Source organism: Castor canadensis, chromosome 7, assembly GCF_047511655.1.
Source record: "Castor canadensis chromosome 7, mCasCan1.hap1v2, whole genome shotgun sequence".
NCBI lineage: Eukaryota > Metazoa > Chordata > Mammalia > Rodentia > Castoridae > Castor > Castor canadensis.
Genome location: NC_133392.1, coordinates 78,318,070 through 78,339,873, shown reverse-complemented (window position 1 = coordinate 78,339,873; position 21,804 = coordinate 78,318,070). Strand labels below are relative to the sequence as shown.

Below are 21,804 nucleotides of genomic sequence, written 5' to 3'. Positions count from 1 at the left end.
TCAAACTTTACTACAGAGCCATGCCAATAAAAACAGCAAAATAGTGACACAAAATCAGACACAAAGACCAATGGAATGGCATAGAAGACCCAGGCATAAATTCACACAACTATAGCAACAAAGGAGCCTGAAACATATGGTGGAGAAAAGACAGCTTCTTCAACAAATGTTGCTGGGAAACGTGGATATCTGTGTATGGAAAACTGAACCTAGACCCATGTCTTTCACCCCGTACAAATATCAATTCAAAGTGGATCAAAGACCTTAATATAAGGCCTCAAACTTTGAAACTACTACAGGAAAGAGTAGGGAACACACTGGAACATACTGGCATAAGCAATAACTTCCTAAATAGAACTCAAATGGCTCAGCAACTAAGAGAAAAGATTGACAAACTGGACTACATGAAACTAAAAAAAGCTTCTAAATAGAAAAGAAAATGGTCATTAAACTGAATAGACAGCCACAGAATGGGAGAAAATCTTTGCCACCTACATATCTGATGAGGGATTAATAACTAGAATTTACAGGGAGCTCAATAAACTAAACTCCCAAAGAATCAACGACCCAATGAAGACATGGGCAAATGAGCCAAATAGAAATGTTTTAAAGGAAGAAGTACAAATGGCCAAAAAACACATGAAGAAATGCTCAATATTCCTGGCTATAAAGGAAAGGCAAATCAAAACCATACTAGGATTCTATCTTGCTCCTATTAGAATGCCTATCATCAAGTACCCAAACACAACAAATATTGGTGAGGATACTGGAAAAAAGGAACCCTAATACACTGACTGTAGGAATGTAAATTAGTACAACCATGATGGAAAGCAGCATGGAAGTTCCTCAAAAAAACTATTATATGATCTGACAATACCACTCCTGGGCATATATTTGAAGGTATGTAAGTCAGGATACAATAAAGACACTTATACACCATGTTTATTGCGGCATTATTCACAACAGCCCAGATGCCCTACAAGGGATGAATAAGTTAAGAAAATGTGGTGTATATATACAATGAACTATTATTCAGTCATAAAGAAGAATGATAGTTTGTGGTTCACAGGTAAATAGACAAAAATGGAAAAAATCATGTTAAGTGAAGCAAGCCAGGTTCAGAAAGACAAAGATTGCATGTTTTCTCGCATGTGAAAGATAAATTCAAATACAAATACAAACATTATCACATATACGTGCATGTTTGTGTGTGTGTGTATACTACAGAGTGAAGAGGATCAACTATGTTCCATAGTTCATATTATGTGTGTGCATACACATACACAAGATAGCATAATAAAGCCCATCAAATACTGTTTGAACAAGGTGTGGAGGAGAGAGGAGAGTTAGGAGAACATTTCAGGGAGTGAACTTGTTCAAAGTACACTGTACACATCTGTGGAATTATCACAATGAAATTTCACTGTACTATCGATATATGATAATTTTTTAAGCTTTAAGAAATGATACCACCTCTGATAAACAAATTTAGTCCTCATATTCTAAAAGTAAAGAAATATTAGTACCTTCCAATCTTTGAATTTTTGCTTTCACAGAAATAATGGCTTCAAAGGGTGAAACTCTCAGCTCAAAACATGTTCCAGTTAATGTTTCAATGAACAACTCCATGGTATCACAGAAAGGAAGTTTGTAGTAAAATGGTCCCACGTTATCTTCATTGAAGAATGGAGGCTCTTTTCTGTTATCCATTATTTTGACTTTTCTAATTCTTCTGGAATATGTTGTATGCAACTGTATTCCAGTTCTACCCAAATCAGCTTTGAACATTGGTAATATGTATTGTTGTTCATGTTTTGAGTTTAGCACCTAAAAAACAAGAATAATTTTTAACAAGTCTATCTGAAAGTCTTCTGCTTCCACAGAGATTCTGAATTAACACTGGCCCATATCAGTCTTACAGATATGTGCTGCAGAATTCATTTTAGTGCTTTTAATTCTGTCTAATCCTGAACTCTTTACACTTGCCTCTCAAACCACTCTCTAAACTAGACTGTAGGACTATTAAGAACACATGTAGTTTTTATATTACTAGAGCTCAGCACTATTGCTAATATACAGCACCTGGTCAACAAATATTTTTGTTGTTACTGATATTTAAACAAACTCAACACATCAGTATAATTTTGGAAGAATTTGAATAATGTATGTATATCTTTTCCTAAAATATTTGAACTGTGTCTTCTAAACCATATAAGGCATAATAACTTTATAGCCACTATACATTTGAACCACACTGGATAAGGAGAATGGCATCATCCTCCCAGTAGATTCCTTTAAAATAGGACTCACTAAATGACCAACGAGCATTTGGTTTCAAGAGGGTGTCTATCATTAGAACATTAAAAGGAAATATGATTATAGATACTAGACAATTTCTACTTACTAACACAATGGCTAATGACTATGAAAGATGAACACAAGTAAACATGGTAAGGTAAATTAAGTGTGGAATCAGGAGCACAGTGATGATCAAATTGTCAAATTGCTAGTAATTGATGACAATTTCCTAAAGAAGGGTTACAGATAATGTGTATCTTTCTCAAGAGGTGGGGAAACCTTTTGAAAAAATAGCTTTATTGAGATATAATTCACATAACATAAAATTCACTCATTTAAAGTATAAAATTCACTTCTTTCTTTTTTAGTCTATTTACAGAGTAGTTCAGCCATTACCATATTTTTTTTCAGTGCTGGGTTCAAACCCAGGGTCTTGCACATACCGGGCACTTTCCCACTGAGCTACACCCCTTGGTTAACTTCTGAATGTATTTCAGGATGGGTGAAGTCTCAGAGTGGGAGGATATCAGCAAGTAAGCCTAGGTAAACAGAAAGTGAATGCTAGTATGAATGTGTTAAGAGTCAAAAATAAGGACTGACAGAGTGGCTCAAGTGGTAGTAAGCACAAGGCCCTGAGTTCAATCCCTAATACCACCAAAAGAATAGAGTCAAGAATTAATGAGTTATACATAAATTTTAAATATCTTATTCTACCAAAAGGATGTAAAAAGTCACTATAATTTTCATAAAAATATATTTGTTATTTTGTCCAGGTTGGCCTCTAATAGGTGATCCTCCCACCTCAGTGTTACAACTGCTAGGATGCACTACCACACCAGTCTTAGAAATGTATTTAAAGAAGCAGTTGATTTATGCTTTGCTTAATAATCATCACATAAAAAGCATATTCCATAGGCATTGAAATCTGAACATTGCAAAGACACTTGAAATCCAACATATCCAAAATGATTCAGCTTTCCCACAAATGCTCTTCTTCTCCTGCAGTTGCCACCTTGTTAAAAGAGTACCACTATTCATCCAGCCAGATATCTAGGAATCATTATGGATTTCCAACCCCCAACCCCATGATGTGTAGAAGGGACCAATCCTGATATGACTTACTCACATTTCTGTATTCTCTCACCCTCTCAACCCACACCGATTAGGACTTACTGTCAGGGCTTCATTAGCTCCCAATGAGCAATTTTCAGAACCTATCTATGATGCTTGATTCCTATGCTTGTTCTTCCAACCAGCTGTCTTTTTTTTTCTTTTGGAAAGACAATTTATGAAAATTGGAATATGGTATCATTTTATCATATTGTTTAACAATTATTTTACTATTTTTATTTAAACAGGGGAGTTCACAAAAGTCCTAAAATAATTTTATCCTTTAGAATGCACTGGAGTGAACATTCACCAATGAAGGAATTAAATCTAAATTATGGACATGAATTTTTTTTCTTTTTAAAGAGACTTTATTTATTTGGCAGTATGGGTTTAAACTTGGGGCCTCCTGCTTGTTAGGCAGGCACTTTAACACTTGAACCACACTTCCATCCCTAGACTTTATTTAGAACAGTTTTAGTTCACAGTAAAACTAAGCACAAAGTACAGACGGTTCCCACATGTTCCTTCTCTCCCACCTCCTCCTAGCTATATCCTGCACCAGCAGAGCACATTTGTTACAACTCAAGAACCTATGCATCATTATCACTTCAAGTTCATAGTTTGCCTTAGGGATTGCTCTTTGTGGTGTATATTCTACAAGTTTGGACAATTGTATAAAAATATGTATTCACCATTATAGTATCAGAGCAGTTTCACTATCCTAAAAGTCCTGTGTTCTGCCTATTGAACCCTCCCCTTCTATCTCCCAGCCTCTACTGATCTTTTTGCTGACTCCATCCATACCTTTGCTGTTTCCAGGATGTCATATAGTTGAAAACATACAAGATTCAGCCTTGTCAGACTGGCTTCTCTCACTCAGTAAGAGGTACTTAAGGTTTTTCCATGTCATTTCATGGTTTGATGCCTCATTTCTTTTTAGTACTGAATTAATACTCCATTCTCGGAATGTACTACACACTTACCATTCACCTACTAGCAGATTATCTTGGCTACTTCAGTCTGGGGAACTATGAACACAATTGCTATAGACACTGTATTCAAGTTTCATGTGAACATAAATTTTCAACTCATCTGGGCAAATCCCAAGGAATGTGATTGTTGCATTATAATGTAAATACACTTTTTATATTTTATAAGAAGTTGCCAAACAATATTCCAAAGTACCTCTATCATTTTGCACTTCCACTAGTAATGAGCAAGGGTTTCCATCAGTGCACATCCTCACCAGCCTTCTTCCTTAACCATATACCTCATGTCAACACCTCTGGTACTTCTACAACGTTGTTCTTACTCTGCTCTACTCAGTGCCATGCCCACACATGGCTACTTGACAAGCAACTAGTAATCTTTTAAGACTCAGCTCAAGGGACTGGGAATATAGCTCAGTGATGAAGCCCTTGCCTAGCATGCAAGAGGCCGTGGATTCAACTTCTAGCATTGCCAAAACCAGAATAAAACAACAAAAAGATCTTAAGCTCAAATATCAATTCTCCTGTGGGTCTTTGATATCTACTCTCTTTTACACCACTACCCATGTTATATATTGTACCCATAACAATTTCATTCCTTACATGCCTTTCTTACTTTGCTCAAGTATAAGCTATTTAAGGGAGGGATGACATCTGATTTACTTCTCTAGCACCTAGTAAAGTGTTTTGTACAGAATGGTATTCATTAAAGGATTGCTCAATGAAATAATTTTTAAAAATTCACTTTCTCAACTGAAACCTGTGATACAGGTAAGGTATTATTCCTGTGTTAGACATGAGGAAATACTGGTTATGTCCCAAGTTTGTTTGGAGAGATATTGGTATCCCATGGAAATCATATTCTCATTCATTCCAAACTCCACCAAAATTTATCTAACTCAAGACATACATGCACATACAGGTATTTCTGCTATCATGTGAGTTTTCATGCCACTAAGAGGAAATATAATTAATCAGGAAACCTGAACTGCATATTGCAGATTGCTGATGCTCCTAAAAAAAAATGGCATCATAGGAAAAAAAGCTGTTGCTGGCAGTATAGCTGTGTTGAAAGCTGTTAAACTACTTATCAAAATAATGGATAAATATGCAAAGTACCGTGAATAAAAATACAAACTACTGTGCTATTAATACTATTGGTAGTAGTGGCAAAAGTGCATTACCCTTAAATAAAAGCTAAATGAAGAGCTGTATTGCTCAGGTTTTGTTACATATTCTTACAGTTTTTATAGTGAATGTGGGCCGGGGATTTAACTTAGTGGTAGAGTGCTTGCTGCCCAGCAAGTGTGAGGCCCTGGGTTTAATCCCACCTTCATGAACAAACAGCCTTATTATGAAATGCCTTATTCATTATAATGAATTCATTATAATGACATGCAGATTCTTAAAACCACACTTATGTTATATCAAATAATAGTGTACTACAGAATTACCAGAATTCTCCCAAGGCCCATGACAATCTTACCCACACAGTAGCAGCTCTATGAACTAAAGTCAGATGTAAAGAACAGTGAAATGAATATTACAGAAAGATAGACATGGGTGACCATGAATGCTGTAGGAACTTTCATTGTAAGTTTGGGCCAGTCAGTGGAGTAATTCCCAATACAGAAAAAGAACCAAGGATGGGAATCACGACTACAAACTACTTTATACTTTTCAGCAGTAGAAATGAGTATAGCAGAGGACAAAATCTAGAGGAGCAAATTGGAAACCAAAGACGTGGCTGGTACTAAAAGCTGTGTCCACAGAAGACTTCTTAAAGCGGTATATGTGGTCTTGCTTGGCTGAGCATCTTATGGGACTTTATGCTGTTGGGAAAGGAGGGAGGCAATGAAAGCTCAAAGATGGAAAATGAAATGATGCAAGAACAACAGTGAGACATACATAAAAGTGATGCAAACGCTAAAAAGAGGAAAGGAGGCAAAGAGAAAACGTGCCTACAGAATTTTTACAAAGAATTTTTAAACACCTTAATACCTAAGCTCTTAAAGAGTATTAACATCAAAACACATTTCCAGACTAATTCCCAAATATTTGTCATCTTTTCTAGAAAAGTTCAAAAACACAACCAACAGTGAAAGGGAAGTGAAAGCTACTGGAAGGTAACACTAGTGCTGGATAAGCAATTTCGGTAACTTGGAATCTGCTTCTCTCTCTTCTAAAGAAGCTTAGCCACCTAAAAGAAGTTAGCTTTCAAACTTTTCCCCAACACAAAGCTATCCATAACGCGACGCAGCCAGACAAATGTTGACACACTTCTGCATTTACTGACATGCGAGGACGTCCCTGAGGTTTTCAAGGCAAGCTACAGAATGACATCATCCACGTGGTGCCTCCGTAACTCAGCTCCAGCGTGGAGTCACTTGCGGTGGACCAGAACCAGTTCGGCGTTGGCACCTACGCAACCCTCCGACGTACACGCACACCTGACGCCACGGAGTCACCTGCGCAGCCCTCGCTCCCGAGCTCGGCGCGGGATGACCAGACGCATGAGCCTCCACCTGGACGGCAGCGGTCGCGCTATCCGTGGGACCGCGACTCGGAGAACCGCACCGCCGGGGACAAGGCAGGGAAGCCTTCGCGCCCGCGGAAGGAAGGACACTGGAGGGTGCGTCCAGGACGAAGGCGGCCCGGGTCGGCACCGGGTGCGGCGGAGAGGGGAGCAGCCCGAGAGTAGCCGGCGCCCCTGTCCCGCACCGCGAAGGCTGGCGGCGCGGCATGACCTGGCCCGGCGAATCGCCCGCGGCTCGGCTCGGGCGCCCTCCCGACCCGGCCCGCTCACCCGCTCACCCTCACCGGCTTTCTAGTCAGCTCGTCGCCCGCCCCCAAGCCGACAAGGACGCGCGTGCCTGCCAGCGACGCAGCCGCAGGCTCTGAGCCACAACGCTCGGCCGCCCCCGCCCTTTGTGACACCGCCCACCAATCGCTCGCCGGCGCTCCCGTAGCCCTCCAATCAGCGGGGACGAGGCGGAGCCTGGCCATCCGCTGCCAGCGGTTGCTGGGACGCCAAGGCCGCCGGGCGTTTGGAGATGGTTGTCGGTTAGGAGAGGCCCGGATGTTGACCCTTCATTACTAACAGCGGACACCTGACTCGGACAAGGCAAGCAGCTGCAAGTCTGCCAGTGACTGCCTGGAACACCGGCCTAGGGGCCGGATGGAGTACCTTCCCTGGAACCCACCTACAGCCTCTTGGGATTAGAGGGTCCTGAGCCGATGCTGTCCAGTCCGGTGGCGTTTCCTGAGCCTGGGACACTTACACTGTGTTCTGGACGGTTACCTTGAACACATTCCCTTTCTTGCACCTAGCTGTCCCCTAGCATTCTACTCATTACCACGCCTGGCTTAAGATTGGCGAAAGCAAATGTTTCTGCAGGCATCATCATCCATTTATTGCGTACCCAATTAAGACTGTAGACCAGGCAGTAGTGGGCTCAAAGCCCAGCCGATTTCGAAGCTGCTGACCTGGGGTGTAATCGGAAATGGCTTCCAGCCCCACATGGGCCCAAATGCATTGCTTCTCTCGCAAGATGCTTCCTGACATTTTCCAGCCCCGTGCACCTATTTCAGTAGGTGGATTACTCAATGCACAATGAAACCACCTCACTCCCACAGCAGGTTCAGTCATCCTCAACTTGACTCAAGATCAGTCTAAAATGAACCCAACACCTAATCAGTCTCCCACCCTCTCAGTCGCTTCAGTTAAACACACCATGGGGGATAACCTTGGGCCTTCATTTATCAGCCTCTGTTATCACTGGTTCCTTCTTAAACTCTACACATGCTCTTGAGAACAGAGACATGATGGTAATCATCTTTGGGCTTTATTTTTTGGGTGTTTTGTTTTTTGAGACAGGGTCTTACTAGGTAGCTTAGGCTGGCCTGGAACTGGTAATCCTCCTGCCTCTCAAAGAGCTGGGACTACAGGTATGTACCACTACACCCAGCCAGATAATTTTTGAATAGACTAGAATAATGCCTGTGATGGAATATTAGCTAGGTTAAAAAAAAACTTGTTTCTCAACCCTGCTTCCCAGTTCTAATAGCTGACAGCATGTTTGGAATCAGATCAGTTTTAAGATTTTGACTTCCAATAAAGTCATTCATATCATCACCCACCATTTTTCAAGTGCCAGATAGTTGCAAGGGTCTACATATCCTTCCCCTCACATACCTGCAAGGTTGCTATTGAAACCTCTTATTGACAAAGGAAGAAACAAAAGCTAAGGAAAATAAAACAATGTGCCTACAAGTAAAACAACTTTAAGAGGGCCAGATCTGAAGCTCAACCAAAATACAAAAATCCAACTTTTCACTATTACCAGATTTTAGCCCCACCTGTAAAACTGGGACATCACCTATCCTGTAAACTTAGGAAACTGAATAAAACAGCATAAAAGTACCTACCATTTCTTTCATAAGTTCTTTCACTCTCTCAAAATAACAATATGTACCCCTTTGTCTCCTGAATGCCCTAGAATCAATTCTAATGACTGATTTAGAATTCTAATAACTGACTCATCTCTAATGAGATTTGGTGGCTCCATAAGAAAAGTGACAATTGCCAACAAAGGCTTATGAAGTCAGACCCCACATTAGGGCTCCAGCTCAGAGCAGGAAGCTAAATACACAAGTAGCCCAGGGAAGTTGTCCACCCACATAGCCAGCAGCTATTGCACTGAACAATGCAGGCACAGGACCATGTTCATGAGTGCGGAGTTCTCCAGGACAGCACTGCTTTGGAGGCCAATGCTTCCATCCCAAGCACTTCAGCCTGCTAACACCTGAGCTCACTCTGCTACCTCTATAAGAAAAGGCAAAACTCCAAGGATGCAAATGGATGCCTTGGAGTAAGGGACAGAAAACTATTTCTGTAAAGGGACAGACAGAAAACATCTCAGGTTCTACAGGTCACACAGTCTCTGTCACAACTCAACATTGACAATGTAGGTAGGGTGAAAGCAGACATAGGTAATATGTAAATGAATGGGTATGGCTGTGCACCAATAAAACTTTATTTACAAAATCAGAGTATCAAGGGCCATAGTTTGCAAAATCTTTTCTTAGAGAACTTGCAGAAGCATCTTTGGAGTTCAGAGGAAACCTCTCACAGGCTTAGACTTAAAAGTATAATCTCTCATCTCCTTTCCCTTTTCACTGCCGACGTCCTGTCTAAGCAAGAAGTTCCAACCCACGTAACAAAGACACCAGGTCATCTGTCTGGAAGTTGATATATCTCTGAATTCCCTGCCCACCCATGAAAGCTGCAAACAGATTTTTTCTTTAACATGCCCTAATCTTCTTATGGGCCTACCAAGACTAAGTAAATAAAAACAAACCACTGTGAACCATTTATTTTTGTTTTCAATTATTAAGCATGATTAAAATCAGTGCAGAAAAATACTAATTGCATCAGGTATAAGATGAGCTAGCTAATCCAGTATTTGCTTTCTGTAATCCAGTTAAGACAATGAGCGTATAAGACAGCATCATTAACTCAAGGACGTAGCTGACAGGTGAGACACAGATGCCCTGTATGCTCTACTGGCCTCCAAAGGCATTCAGGGGATCATCAAATATGTTGGACACCTTGTGTTCAGATCTTGCTTCAGGTGCTGCCTGTGCAGATCGGCTTTTTGGTTTGGTTGTCTTAGCCTGGAGACCAGAGAAGATATCATCTTTGAAAAGGAAAAAAAAAAAAGAAAAAAAAAGTTGCTGATCAGGAAATAAATGCTTTTAAGACACAGTCACATGAACCACTAAAGACTGATCAATAGCATTGGGAACCAAAAAACAATAATATAGAAGTCAGGCTTCTTAGATTGTCTTGGCTCAGTTTACTGTAAGTTTTACAATCATTACAAGTTACACATTCTCTTTGAGCACAAATTTCTCAGATAGAAAATCATGTGCAGGATAGAGGAAGGTGACAAGATGTCTAACTCAGCCCAAGACCTTACTATCTGGGACACTGGACTTATCTCTATATTCTTTTTACACATTTTAAAAAAGAAAGGCGGTATGAATATGCAAAGGGAGATCCAATATAGGCTTCATCCTCTTTCCAAAAAATGAATTTGAGGCTTCTCAATAGTTAAAAAATGAAGTCTGTGTGACTACATCCATGTCAGATATCACAGCCTCTAAAACTTGACTTATACAGTTATGCTACTTATCTGGTAATGGTATTGCTAGGATTCCACCAAACCACAAGTTCAGAACATGTACATAAAGACAGATGTACACAAATGATAAAAAACCACATTATTTGTAACAGAAAAAACTCAGAAACAATCTAGATTGTCATTAATAAACTAATGGCAAAATGCAAAGCACTATTACTCAAACACTAAAATCAAGAAAGGTAATTTCTATGTATTGACACACAAAGACATTAGAAATGTGACTAAAAGGAAAAATCCAACAGGTATATGATATATCCGTATTTTTGAAAATTTTATATTTGTATGTTTACAAATGTATGTTAACGTCACTGTATCTGAAAGGGTACACACTAAAGTATTAAAGCCTCTAAGGCTTTTCTTTTTACATTTTCTAAGTTGTATGATTCTATTATCATAAGCAAATTACATTTTCCATTAAAAAAAAAATGAAGTCATGTACACCTTTATTCCTAGAACTTGGGGAGGCTAAGGCAGAATGGAAAGTTCAAGGCTAGCCTGGGCTTTGGCTGGATACTCTCTCTAAAACCAAAACAAAGTGAAACAAAAACGAAGTCTCTTCTGCACTCCTTGTAATGGGACACAGGAGAAGATAGCATGGAATTTGCTGGGGGCAGACCCAGTGTGCTCTACTGCACCAGCTGTCTCCCAGTTAGCCCCAAGGTAAAGCTGATAGGGAAAGGGGACAGAGTAGGAAGCATGTATTTGGCCTCAACCTAAGGCTATCAACACCGTATCTAGCCCAACATTTATGACTATCAGGGCATCTGGCTTGCCCCCTTAACACAAGCAGAAGTAGCAGTTCACAAACACAGAACTCAGGGAGAGGCTAACTCTGACTTAGGCTCCCCTGTATTGACATGGTCCTGCTCTCCTACACTGCTCCTCCAGTCTCTGAACTGCTGTCCCTCACTCATTAGCTTCAACTCTGACTCAACCAATGGCATGGCACTTGAGATGGCCACCTCAGCCTGCGTCAGCTTGTAGGGCTGTTTCTGATGGTTCCTCTTTTTATAACATCACAGTTATAAAAACTTGTCATGGCTGTTAGAGCACACTAAGATAAAAGCTACATTATACTTAAAGGTCAAGTTTTGAGTACCTTCACATTCCTTGATGTATATACAAATTTGCTTAACCCAAATAACTAGTCCATTTACTTATCCATCCTAAATAGGATTGCATAGGAAACCCACTGGGGAACAGTGTCCAGGAAATGGCTGAGACAAACAACAGGAGGTATACTCATGGTGGGTGACAAACAGTAACAGTCCTCTAGATCCAACGAAGAAAACCAAACTTACCCATATCATCATCAAATATAGACTTAGCCTCCACTTTCTTTTTGGACTTTTCTTTTGGCTTTACAGTTAGGTCAGCAAAGATATCAATGTTATCATCAAATAAGTTGGATTCCAAAGTTCTCTCCTTTTCTCTTTTTTTTTGAGAGGGTTTAATTGCTTCTGTAGCAAATATATCATCCTTATCAAACCAAAAAATAAAAAACAAGCAAAAAAATTTTAAATCAACTTTCTTCTTTTCTTTTTCTTGCTTTTCCCCTCCCCCAACTAAAAACAAGTAGAAAGACAAACTGCCAGGTAATCAGGATCAGACCTTCCCCTCTTCCTGGAAAGCACTGCCCCAGATCTCTGCATGACAGGTTCTTTCTTTTCATTCTCCTCCTTGCAATCCAAATGCTAGCTCTGCAGTGAAGCCTTCTCTACCCATCCTACCTAAGGACAGCCTCCTATCCCTACCTACCAGTTCTGCCTCAGGTAAATTTCTTTACGGCATTTAGTGCTATTTGAAACTGTCTTAATTATCCATTGCCCTGATTGTATTAGGTTCCCCTTCCTAAGAGTTCTGGGGAGCAGAGCACTTGTTTGAGTTCACCTTCTGCCTGTGAGACTTAAATGCTCAATAAACATAATAATATTGAGAAATTACCATTGAATGCCTTAGTGCCTGCCCTTCTGTGAAACAAAAAGTTACAGCCAGGTCCTATTTCCCCAGCATCAGAGGTAAAACAACTAAAGCTGCACCGATGAACTTTTATCTGTGTCACAGAGTGGCACCCTAAAGAAAATGACAGCAGCGGCATTCTATAAAAATTAAAAGAAGCCAGGCACTGGTTGCTCACAGTTGATATCCTAGCTAATTGGAAAGATGAGTTCGAGGTCAGCCTAGGCAAATAGTTCAAGACCCCACCTTCAAAATAACCAGAGCAAAATGAACTGGAGGTGTGGCTCAAGCAATACAGCACCTGCTTTGCAAGCATGAAGCCCTGAGTTCAAACCCCAGCCCAGCAAAATAAACTAATAAATACATGAATAAATGAATGAATGAATAAAAATAAATAAATAAATGAACTGGGGGTATGGCTCAGAGGTACAGCACTTGCCTAGCACACATAAGGCTCTAGGTTCCATTGCCATGACCACAAAAAAAAAATCAAAAAAATTAAAAAATCAAGACCTGTATCAAGGATCACAGTCAGCCATGTTTCATAAGTGAAACAAAACAAGTAACAACCAACCAAAAAAAAAACCTTCTGAGTAAATTAGGAGATCCCAATTATGATTACTAAGCAAGTGGATATCAGGCATGCACAAAACAAGCTTAACATATAAATCTTATCACTCAGATGAATCAGCCATAGAATCAGGTATTTTCCATAGTATAGAACCAGCATGAAATATTTCCCTTACCTCAAAAATGTCTTGTGTTTTTGCTACAACATCCTGCTGACTGTTGGATTTTGACTCACTCTCCTTGCCTTTCTGATCTGTAAAGAGATCATCCTCATCGTCCAGGAGAGGAAAGGGACTGGTTTTCTTTACTGGTTTTGGTTTAACAGACTGAAAGAGATCATCATCACTACCAGCCTCACTGAGAGCAGAAAATAGAGGGCTCTTATCTTTACTTGCCCCTTGAGAGTAGGCTGGGGTATCTGATGACTTCCCCTTAGCTTTTGTTCTCTCCATGGACTGAGATCCTGTGTCCTTGGAAAAGATGTCTTCAGAATCAAACAGATCAGGTTCGCCTCTGGGCTGACACAGAGACTTCTCAAATGGGCTTCTGTCCATTGTAGGCACAGGACCACTTTCCCAAGGTGAAGCAGAAGCAGTCACGGCCTCCTCAGAGCTGACTTCTCCACTGGCTGCTCTGGGCTGCGGTTGAGGCTGAGGGTCATTTGGCGAAATGGCATGATCTGTAAACTGTGCAATGAGTCCTTTGGGAGCCCTAATGTCCTCCGCCTCGCTAGACTCCTGAGCAGCCAGTCGCCTGGCAGCACGGGTCTGTGGCCTGCGTTTCCCTCTCACTTTGACACGGTTCTACAATGGCAAAAAATACATGTTCATTTGGTGATAAAAGTAGGTGCTGAAAGAAACACAGCAAAGAATCATCAACCCAAGATACTGTAAGGTAATCTGGCCTACTTCAATCGAGATATCTAAGAGACAGAAGAAAGGATCTTTCTTAAAGATTTCCAAATAAGTTTACTGGCTACTAGTGCTCCAAGACTGTCATTCTTAATCCTTTTGTGTTCATTTTTTACTCTTTTGAGGACAGTGTCAGTTCAGTTTTACACAAAAAGCTTCACTATTGCTGGAGCCCCAGAAATTAGGCATGTTGGTGCTCTGTGACCCACAACCCTCTGTGGAACTTCCTGTACCCTTAATTGAAATGTGGGTGCCTTTCAAAGCATGAGCAAGTCAGGGGATCCTGGCACTGACCTTTATTAAGGGATTAGTCTACACTAGGCTTCAGGAACAGGGAGACATGAGACAATAAAGAGGGAATATATGCTATTTTCTTCAACAAACACTAAAATTCAAACATTAAACACTGCAAGTATAGCTTAGAGAGAACCCTGAATAGAACCTCAGAAAATGAGTCTCTTGATAGCTATGATTTAATATTTGTGGTTTTTTTTTTTTTTTTTAATGTAAAATCAAGTTGAGTTTTGAGAAGGTAAAACCTCTTTTGGGCAAAGTACTTCACTGTGCCTGCCCACTTTTCAAATAATTTTAGGAAGTAGCCACTTTAAACTTAAAAAGTAAAAGCAAGAACAGGGAAAACAGGTCTAGAAAGACTTAAAATTAATGCATTTGCCAAGGTTAGATCATTCTAGGTTCTGTCACTTACTTAACAGTCTTTTGAGAGAAGGGAAATTAGATAGCAAAAAGAAAACCAATTTAAAAAATGGAAGGAAAACAGAGTTCAGAGCCTATGGACGAGATCCTGTGAAACAGTGTGACAACTTTCCTAGCTGAGAAGGAATTGCTATGGGATCTGGGAGAAGGGAGGCCAGGACATGGGCATAGGTAGGGAAAACCATAGAAGTGGGGAAGTTTGAGCAGAGCTGTAGGCAGGGCAGCGCATTCCTGGTGAAGCAGAAGCATGGCCAGTGGACAGCAGGACAGAGCATGTGTGTTCAGGCATTGGGGGTATGATGTGACTGGAATACAGGCTGCAAATGTGCGGTGATCAATAGGAAAGCTGGAACCAAGGCTTGACACCAACTGTAAAGGGGCTTTCATACCAAATCAGGAGCTAGAATATTCTACTCTGGACAGTGAAGAGCCCACAGATGGTAGACACCAACTTCAATGTGTCTATTATGCAAAACAGAACAGAACAGAAGCAGGCAGTGGAAAAGCAGGAGCAGAATTAGGGAAGTGGAGAAAAACAGGAGGGAGGAGGGGGCCAAAGGAAGGATGAGATGCTTCCTTCAAGTAGGGAGCTGAAACTGACCAGTGTATTTGTAATTAATACACAAGAACGCAAAAAGCAAAGATGGTTTCATCACCTTGTTTGCGCTGTGTAAGGTGTCTGCCTGAGCTGGAAGATCAAAACTCACACCAGCCTCCCCACTCTTAGAAAGGGCAGGCACGCTTTCCAGACTGTGGCTCCTTCCAGCTTCAGATGAAGGAAAACTGAATTCTGGTGAAATAGGCTTTGCTCCCGAAATCTGGGGAGCTGCTGTAGGCAGCAAGGCTGCTGGATTAATCGCTAAATTAGCCTAAAGAAAAAAAAACGAAAACTCAGTATTTGTTCATAAACAAAGCAGTCTATTATCCTTCCTGTGACACATAATGAGGTTCAGTGCACACAATGCAGAATACAAGAGAAGAGAAATATATTCTGATCCAGTCTCAGAATTAGAGCAGAAAGCAATACACCTGAGCCCACCACTAGGATCAAAGAAAGGATGCTAAAGACTCAGCACACAAGAAGCAACAACTAGGTGGGGGTGGAGGGTGTGGTGTGTGTGGGGGGGCGGGGAACAAATGAAAAAATGCTTGGCAGTAGCTGAAAAAAGTGAAAATCCAAAAAAGATTCATAGATGCCACAAGGCAGGCAATGGAGATTCCAGACATGTTATAATTACTTGTATCTTCCCGATCCGAGTGGATGGCTCTTTGATTTTAAATGGAGCGAGACCTGATGAGTCCTGTGTGAAATTACATTCAGTTAAAAATCCATTGGGGAAATAGAATGCAAATTATCTGCTGTATTATACTCATCCCTTTAAATAAATGTGTGATGGAACAAAGCTGTGCCTTTCTGCAGGTCACTTAAATTTCTGTGGGGTCTTGCCACAGTTTGCTATGGTACTTCACTGATGTTTCTCCTCTGGCACAGAGGTGGAAGGCTGTCAGATCACACATGGAGTAAAGGCAGAAGATGAGTGAGAGTCCTAAAAGTTACAGTTTGTCAGAACAAGGCTGACAAAATCACCATGCTGGTTACCCAACACAGACAATATCAAACACCAGGGGCACACAGAGACTCTCCCACAAGTGCATCATTTTCTCACTTCAGGACACAGGGACCTTGGTGAGATGCCCAGCAAGAGCCAGAATTGTTCTGGCCCATTCTCTGGAGAAGCTCCACAGAGTTCTAAGAGGATGGCTGAAGAGGGAGAATTAAAAGTAGTTACCATGGAAGAAGTGACAATGAGAGACAACCAAGAAGTCAGACAGGATTAAAACTAACTCTAACTTAATGCTCCAGGGGAGACCAGAGGAAGAAATGGGAGCTCTACTGGAAGAAGAGTCTTTACCCTACCTTAACTTCATCTTGGAATTGAGTATGGAGCTGTAGTCAAAAGTAGGAATGATTAAGAATAGTGTGTAGAAAGAAGAGCAGGGAAAAGAGAATATAGTGAAAAGTGAGAGGCGCTACCTGCTGTTTCTTCCCTTGACAAAGAGAATTCTAGTTAACTCTGGGTCTTCATAATGGAACTGATCTGTGTTGAGATGCAAACGAAAGCTGCAAATCCTGAAATAAACCAGTTCTAACCTGCGGTATTTCTGGCTTCCATGTGCTTTTTTCTTTGCTACCTTGAGTGGATTCAGGTTGTTTCTGGGTCTTCACAGAGGAAAGAGAGTGGTCTTTTTTCACTACTCTCTTTTTTTCTGACACCTTCAAAAAGGAAAAAAAAACTGTCATGTATCTTAGAAATTTTAAACAAAAATAATAATGCAAAAAGGAACCAGGCTTCTAGGTTTTAAAAGCCCCTTGTCAAATGAAGGTTGAATTAGCTTAGAGGCAGCATTTCAGAAATAACATTCTAGAAACAATGAGATCTAAATGGAGGGGGGGAGGGGTCACTCAGTGATAAGAGTGCAAAGGCCCTGGGTTTGATGATCGGCATTCCTACCACACCAGCTCCACAAAAGACTATGACTTACATAGGAGTCCTCTCTATGATGAAAGGTATATATAAAAAATGACAGGCTAAAACCCAAGAGTTAAAGGCATAAAAATACAGAGATCATATTGTATACAATGGTGCTTCAATAAGGCATTTAAAGACTGGTGGCATGGTTCGAGTGGTAGAGCGCTTGGCCCAAGCATGAGGAGGACCTGAGTTCAATCCTGAGTACCACCAAAAAAATAAATAAAAATAAACCACTTAAAAATCAAACAAGTTTGTGATATGATCAGAAAACATGGGTTAGTCAGTGAACACAAGAAGGAGAACAGTATTGAACTGTTCTCATATCAGCATGTTATGTGATGTTCATTTACTCATGAGCACCACAATTCCATATGAATTTTCCTTCTTCCTCTAAGTGGACATTATTTTCCTTTCCCATGCTCCCCAGTCCTGAGAACAAAAGTCTGATACCACAGGTTGGGTCTTGGCAGAGCTGAAAAGATCATCATCTTCATCATCGCCGAACAGGCTCCCAACACTTGGCTCTGACAACTAGAACAGACAACACTCAGATTGAATACCAAAAGTAAACAATTACAGAGGACTAGGTAAGCTGCGGACACAGTATCAAACACAGTAGCAAAGCCATAATGTGGAGAACCACTGGGAACTAACCCTTGTTTTCTTGGTGCCGGCAAAAAGGTCAACATCTGGGTCATTGTCCTTTTGGAGTTTGTGGCTAAAAAGCAGCTCTTCATCCTGGAAGACACCTGTGCTCTTGGGGAAGGCATCAGGACTAGGACCCTGGGGAAAGGCAGACGATTATATATGATTAGATTTCTAAGATTTATTGTACAAAAGTCACAACAGGGCAAAGACAGACACAACAAAAATGTCCCCTGTGCTTGGTTTATGCTGGCAAAAGGCTGGTCATGGCCTATGTGTCAATCAGCATTCAGGAAATAACACATTCACAAAACACAATACTGCAGAGCTACCAAAAACAGTGGAGAATGAATTCAGAAATGCAGAAAACATATATAATCTGGAAAGATCATCTTTCAACTTCTGTATAGTGTCTGGACTTTTAATTTAAAAAAAAAAATCCACTAGTTCCATAGTGAGAAATACTTCAGGAATAAAACCACATGAAATTGAGTAAGTTCTATCTCATTCTCAAAGGGAAGAAGAGACAGAAGCTAACTTAATCCTCAGAACCACAGAGCAGGTGATGTGTGCATCCCTAACCAGCCTGCATCTTAGTCCAAAGACCTGAACAGCTGTGTCCAGCAAGTCTTCCCTCACGCCCATTCACTTCTACCCCAGCACATTTATACTCCAAATGAGCTCTTCCTTTTGTTGCTAGGATACTGACATTAAAAAGTTGCTATTAACATTACTTGGTTTGATAATATAATGCTCCAGAAAACCTGACATTACAAACAAAAGATTAAAACAAATTTTAAAGCCCCACTTCTGATAAAATAAATCAAACTAACAATAAACTAGTGGTTATTTATACATAAGAGCCAGTTTAATAACAGAGGTGACCTAAACAATGTATACACGTGAGTAAATGTAAAAATGATTAAAAGAGAAAAAAAAGAGCCAGTTTAATACAGCAACTAAAGTTTCAAAACCATAGAAAAATAGTACAATACATGATACAAAACTAGAAGAAAACAGAGTAAATTATTCATATTCACTTTATGCATCTCTCATTTATAAGTAGGGTTATGGGCTGAGATGGAACTCAGTAGTACAGCACCTGTTTTACAAGCACAAGACCCAGGGTTTGATACCCAGCAATATCAAAAAAAGGTATAAATAAGGTTATACACTGCCAGCTTAAAAAAAAAATTCCTAGAACATTTTTTATAGAAATCAGCATGGACTATTTCTTCAGTTTGATAAAAAAGGATTGCTAATTCATGAGCTGAAAACTAATTGTTTTTTTTTAATCTGTTGAGATAAAATTCACAGATCATAAAACTCATTTAAAGCATGTAACTCAATGACTTTTAAAATATTCATGTTGACAAATATTACCATAATCTAAGAATCGAGAACACTCTCAGCACCCAAAACGAAACCCTGAATTATCAGTTACCACTTTCCTTTTCTGTACACCCTCTCCACTCAGACCCAAGTAAACACTAATGTACTTTCTCTTTATGGGGTCCCGTGTGGTAATCTGATACATGCACAGATGAGTAGCATTTCTGTATTCTTAAGCATTTACCATTCCTTGAGTAGGAAATCTCTCAACTCCTTTCTTGAAGTTCATTAGATGGAATGTATAGTTGATGTGAACTGTAATCACCCTATATTTAGAGCATGAAAAGTCACTCTTCCTGCTTACTTCATTCTTTTCATTACCAAATAACACGGAAGCTTTCTCTTAGCTGTAGGGGACACATTCCAAGACCCCTGGTGGACGCCTAAAACCTCAGACTGTTCTAAACCCTGTAATTTAATGCCTTTCCATTTTAAATAAGCACTTATCACCCATTGTGGCCATAATTTTTGCAGTTTGACAACGAAACTAATGTGATTTTTCTCTCTCCTTCACAATATGACAGATTTGTTCTTACCATAGATCTCAGAAACCTCTGCATGTAATGTTTTTCCTTAAGTCTAGAACTTTCACCTTTCCCTTCAAGGAAGTATTTTACTGCTCCCTTTGGCATATCCAAATTGCCAGCATCACTATGCTTGTGCTTTGGGGCCATTATTATTAAGTAATATTAAGCATCCCTTATGTAGCATAAGCACTGCAATGACACAAGATGATGAGAATTGCTCTGATAACCAAAATGACTACAAAGTGATAACAGGCAGGTAGTCTACACCGTGTGGACTGGACAAAGGGAGCACAACATAAAAATTAGGAGTTTCTGGGATTTCTTATGTAGTAGTTACAGAATGCAGTTACTCAGACTGTGAGAAACAGAGTGTGGAAAGAAGAAACCACAGGTAAGAAGGGACTACTGCACTCCATTGTGCAGACAGCCTATGCTGTGCATGTCCACTCATCAGTGGTTGGACATCTGAGTTGTTTCCATCTTTTGGCTGTTATGGATAATGCTGCCGGGAACATTTACATTCACATCTTTGTGTGAACATGTTCCTGTTTCTTTTGAACATATACCTAGTAATGGAATTGCTGGTCACATAGTAACAGCACATTTTAACAATCTGATGAACGAACACATTGTTTTCCAATTGTTGAGCCCCTTCACATTTCTTGAACCAAGGAATGCCAATCTCAGTTTCTCCACACCCCTTGCCACACTTCCTAAATTATAACCTTCCTGCCGGGATCTTACACTTTCCATCTGCACTACCCTAGTGACTGATAATGCTGATATTTTTCTTCGTGTGTTTTGCTGTTTATTTTCTTTATAGAAACGTCTATTCACATCTTTTATCTTTTTTTGTTTTGTTTCTGGCAGTACTGAGGTTTTTGAACTCAGAGCCTCATGCCTGCTAGGCAAGCTCCCAGCAGCCCTTTCTTCTTCAGTTACTTTTCAGGTAAGAACAGATAAGGTCTTGCTGTCTGGTGGGGGTGGGGATGGGGGTGGCAATGGCCTCAACCTGCAATCTCCTACCACTACCTTCCTGGTATCAGGGATTACAAATGTGAGCCACTGTGCCACAGACCTTGTCCATCTTTCATTTGGGTTATTTGTCTTTTTATTATGAAGTTGTAATTCTTTTACTTGTTCTAGATATAAATCCCTTATAAAATATATAATTTGAAAATTCTTTCCCATTTTATGGGTCACCGTTTCACTATCTTGTGAGTATGGTACTAGGAATTGAACTCAGGTCCTCTACTACTTGAGTCAAGCTCTTGCTTTTAGATTCTCAGATAGGCTCTCATGCTAACTTTGTCTGGGCTCACCTCAGACCCTGATCCTCCTACCTGTACTTCCTGGGTAGCTGGAATTACAGGCTTTGACCACCATACCCAGTTTGTTTTTGAGACAGCATCTGATTTTTGCCAAGCTAGCCTCAAACTGCAACCCTCTTGTCTCTATCTCCTAAATACCAGTATTACTGATGGTGCTCTTTGAAGCACAGTATTTTAAAATGGAGTTCAATTTGGCTATTTATTCATCACATGTATTTTTTTGGTTTTGAATCTCAGAAGGTTTTGCCTAATCCAAGGTCACAATTATTTATTTGTATAGTCCTTTCTTGGAAATGTAAACACTTTCAGTTCCTACAGTTGTATCTATGATCCATTCTGAGTTCATTTTTGTGTGTGGAGTAAAATAGCTTCATTCTTTTTCACAGGCATAATCAGTATCCCAGCACTATCTGATAGGAAGAATATTCTTCCTTCACTGAATTATCTTGGCACCCTTATCATAACCAACTGACAATAAAAGTGAGGGTTTATTTCTGGGTTCTCTATTCTATTCCACTGGTCTATATATTTTAACCTTATGCAAGTACTACACTGTGAAGAAATAAGTTTTGGAATCAGGAAGAGTAAGTCCTATAACTTTATTTGTTATTTTTCAAG

General features: G+C 40.1%; 2 protein-coding genes across 25 annotated transcripts in view; both read right to left on the bottom strand.

Annotated features, from left to right (window-relative positions):
- Positions 1-9,614, bottom strand: part of Zfand4 (zinc finger AN1-type containing 4) — a 101,382-nt gene extending 91,768 nt beyond the window's left edge. For 3 of the 8 annotated variants that reach the window (XR_012449791.1, XM_074079433.1, XM_074079436.1), the window contains exons 1-2: positions 7,218-9,614; positions 1,527-1,827 (exon numbers count right to left, since the gene is read on the bottom strand). Coding sequence is in view for 3 of the 8 variants with exons in the window: in XM_074079433.1 (XP_073935534.1) it covers positions 1,527-1,827; positions 7,218-7,403 (487 nt within the window). In the remaining 5 variants the exon portion in view is untranslated. The other 5 variants (XM_074079434.1, XM_074079437.1, XM_074079439.1 and 2 more) reach the window with 5 other exon arrangements.
- Positions 9,615-9,757: 143 nt separating this feature from the next.
- LOC109683989 (WASH complex subunit 2) overlaps positions 9,758-21,804 on the bottom strand; it is a 61,349-nt gene continuing 49,302 nt past the window's right edge. For 11 of the 17 annotated variants that reach the window (XM_074079419.1, XM_074079430.1, XM_074079425.1 and 8 more), the window contains 8 exons: positions 17,946-18,074; positions 17,742-17,822; positions 16,910-17,032; positions 15,996-16,058; positions 15,414-15,626; positions 13,309-13,935; positions 11,905-12,082; positions 9,758-10,096 (listed from right to left, as the gene is read on the bottom strand). In XM_074079419.1, the coding sequence (XP_073935520.1) occupies positions 9,960-10,096; positions 11,905-12,082; positions 13,309-13,935; positions 15,414-15,626; positions 15,996-16,058; positions 16,910-17,032; positions 17,742-17,822; positions 17,946-18,074 (1,551 nt within the window). In that variant the 3' untranslated portion in view covers positions 9,758-9,959. The remainder of the gene's footprint in view (positions 10,097-11,904; positions 12,083-13,308; positions 13,936-15,413; positions 15,627-15,995; positions 16,059-16,909; positions 17,033-17,741; positions 17,823-17,945; positions 18,075-21,804) is intronic. The other 6 variants (XM_074079422.1, XM_074079428.1, XM_020160112.2 and 3 more) reach the window with 2 other exon arrangements.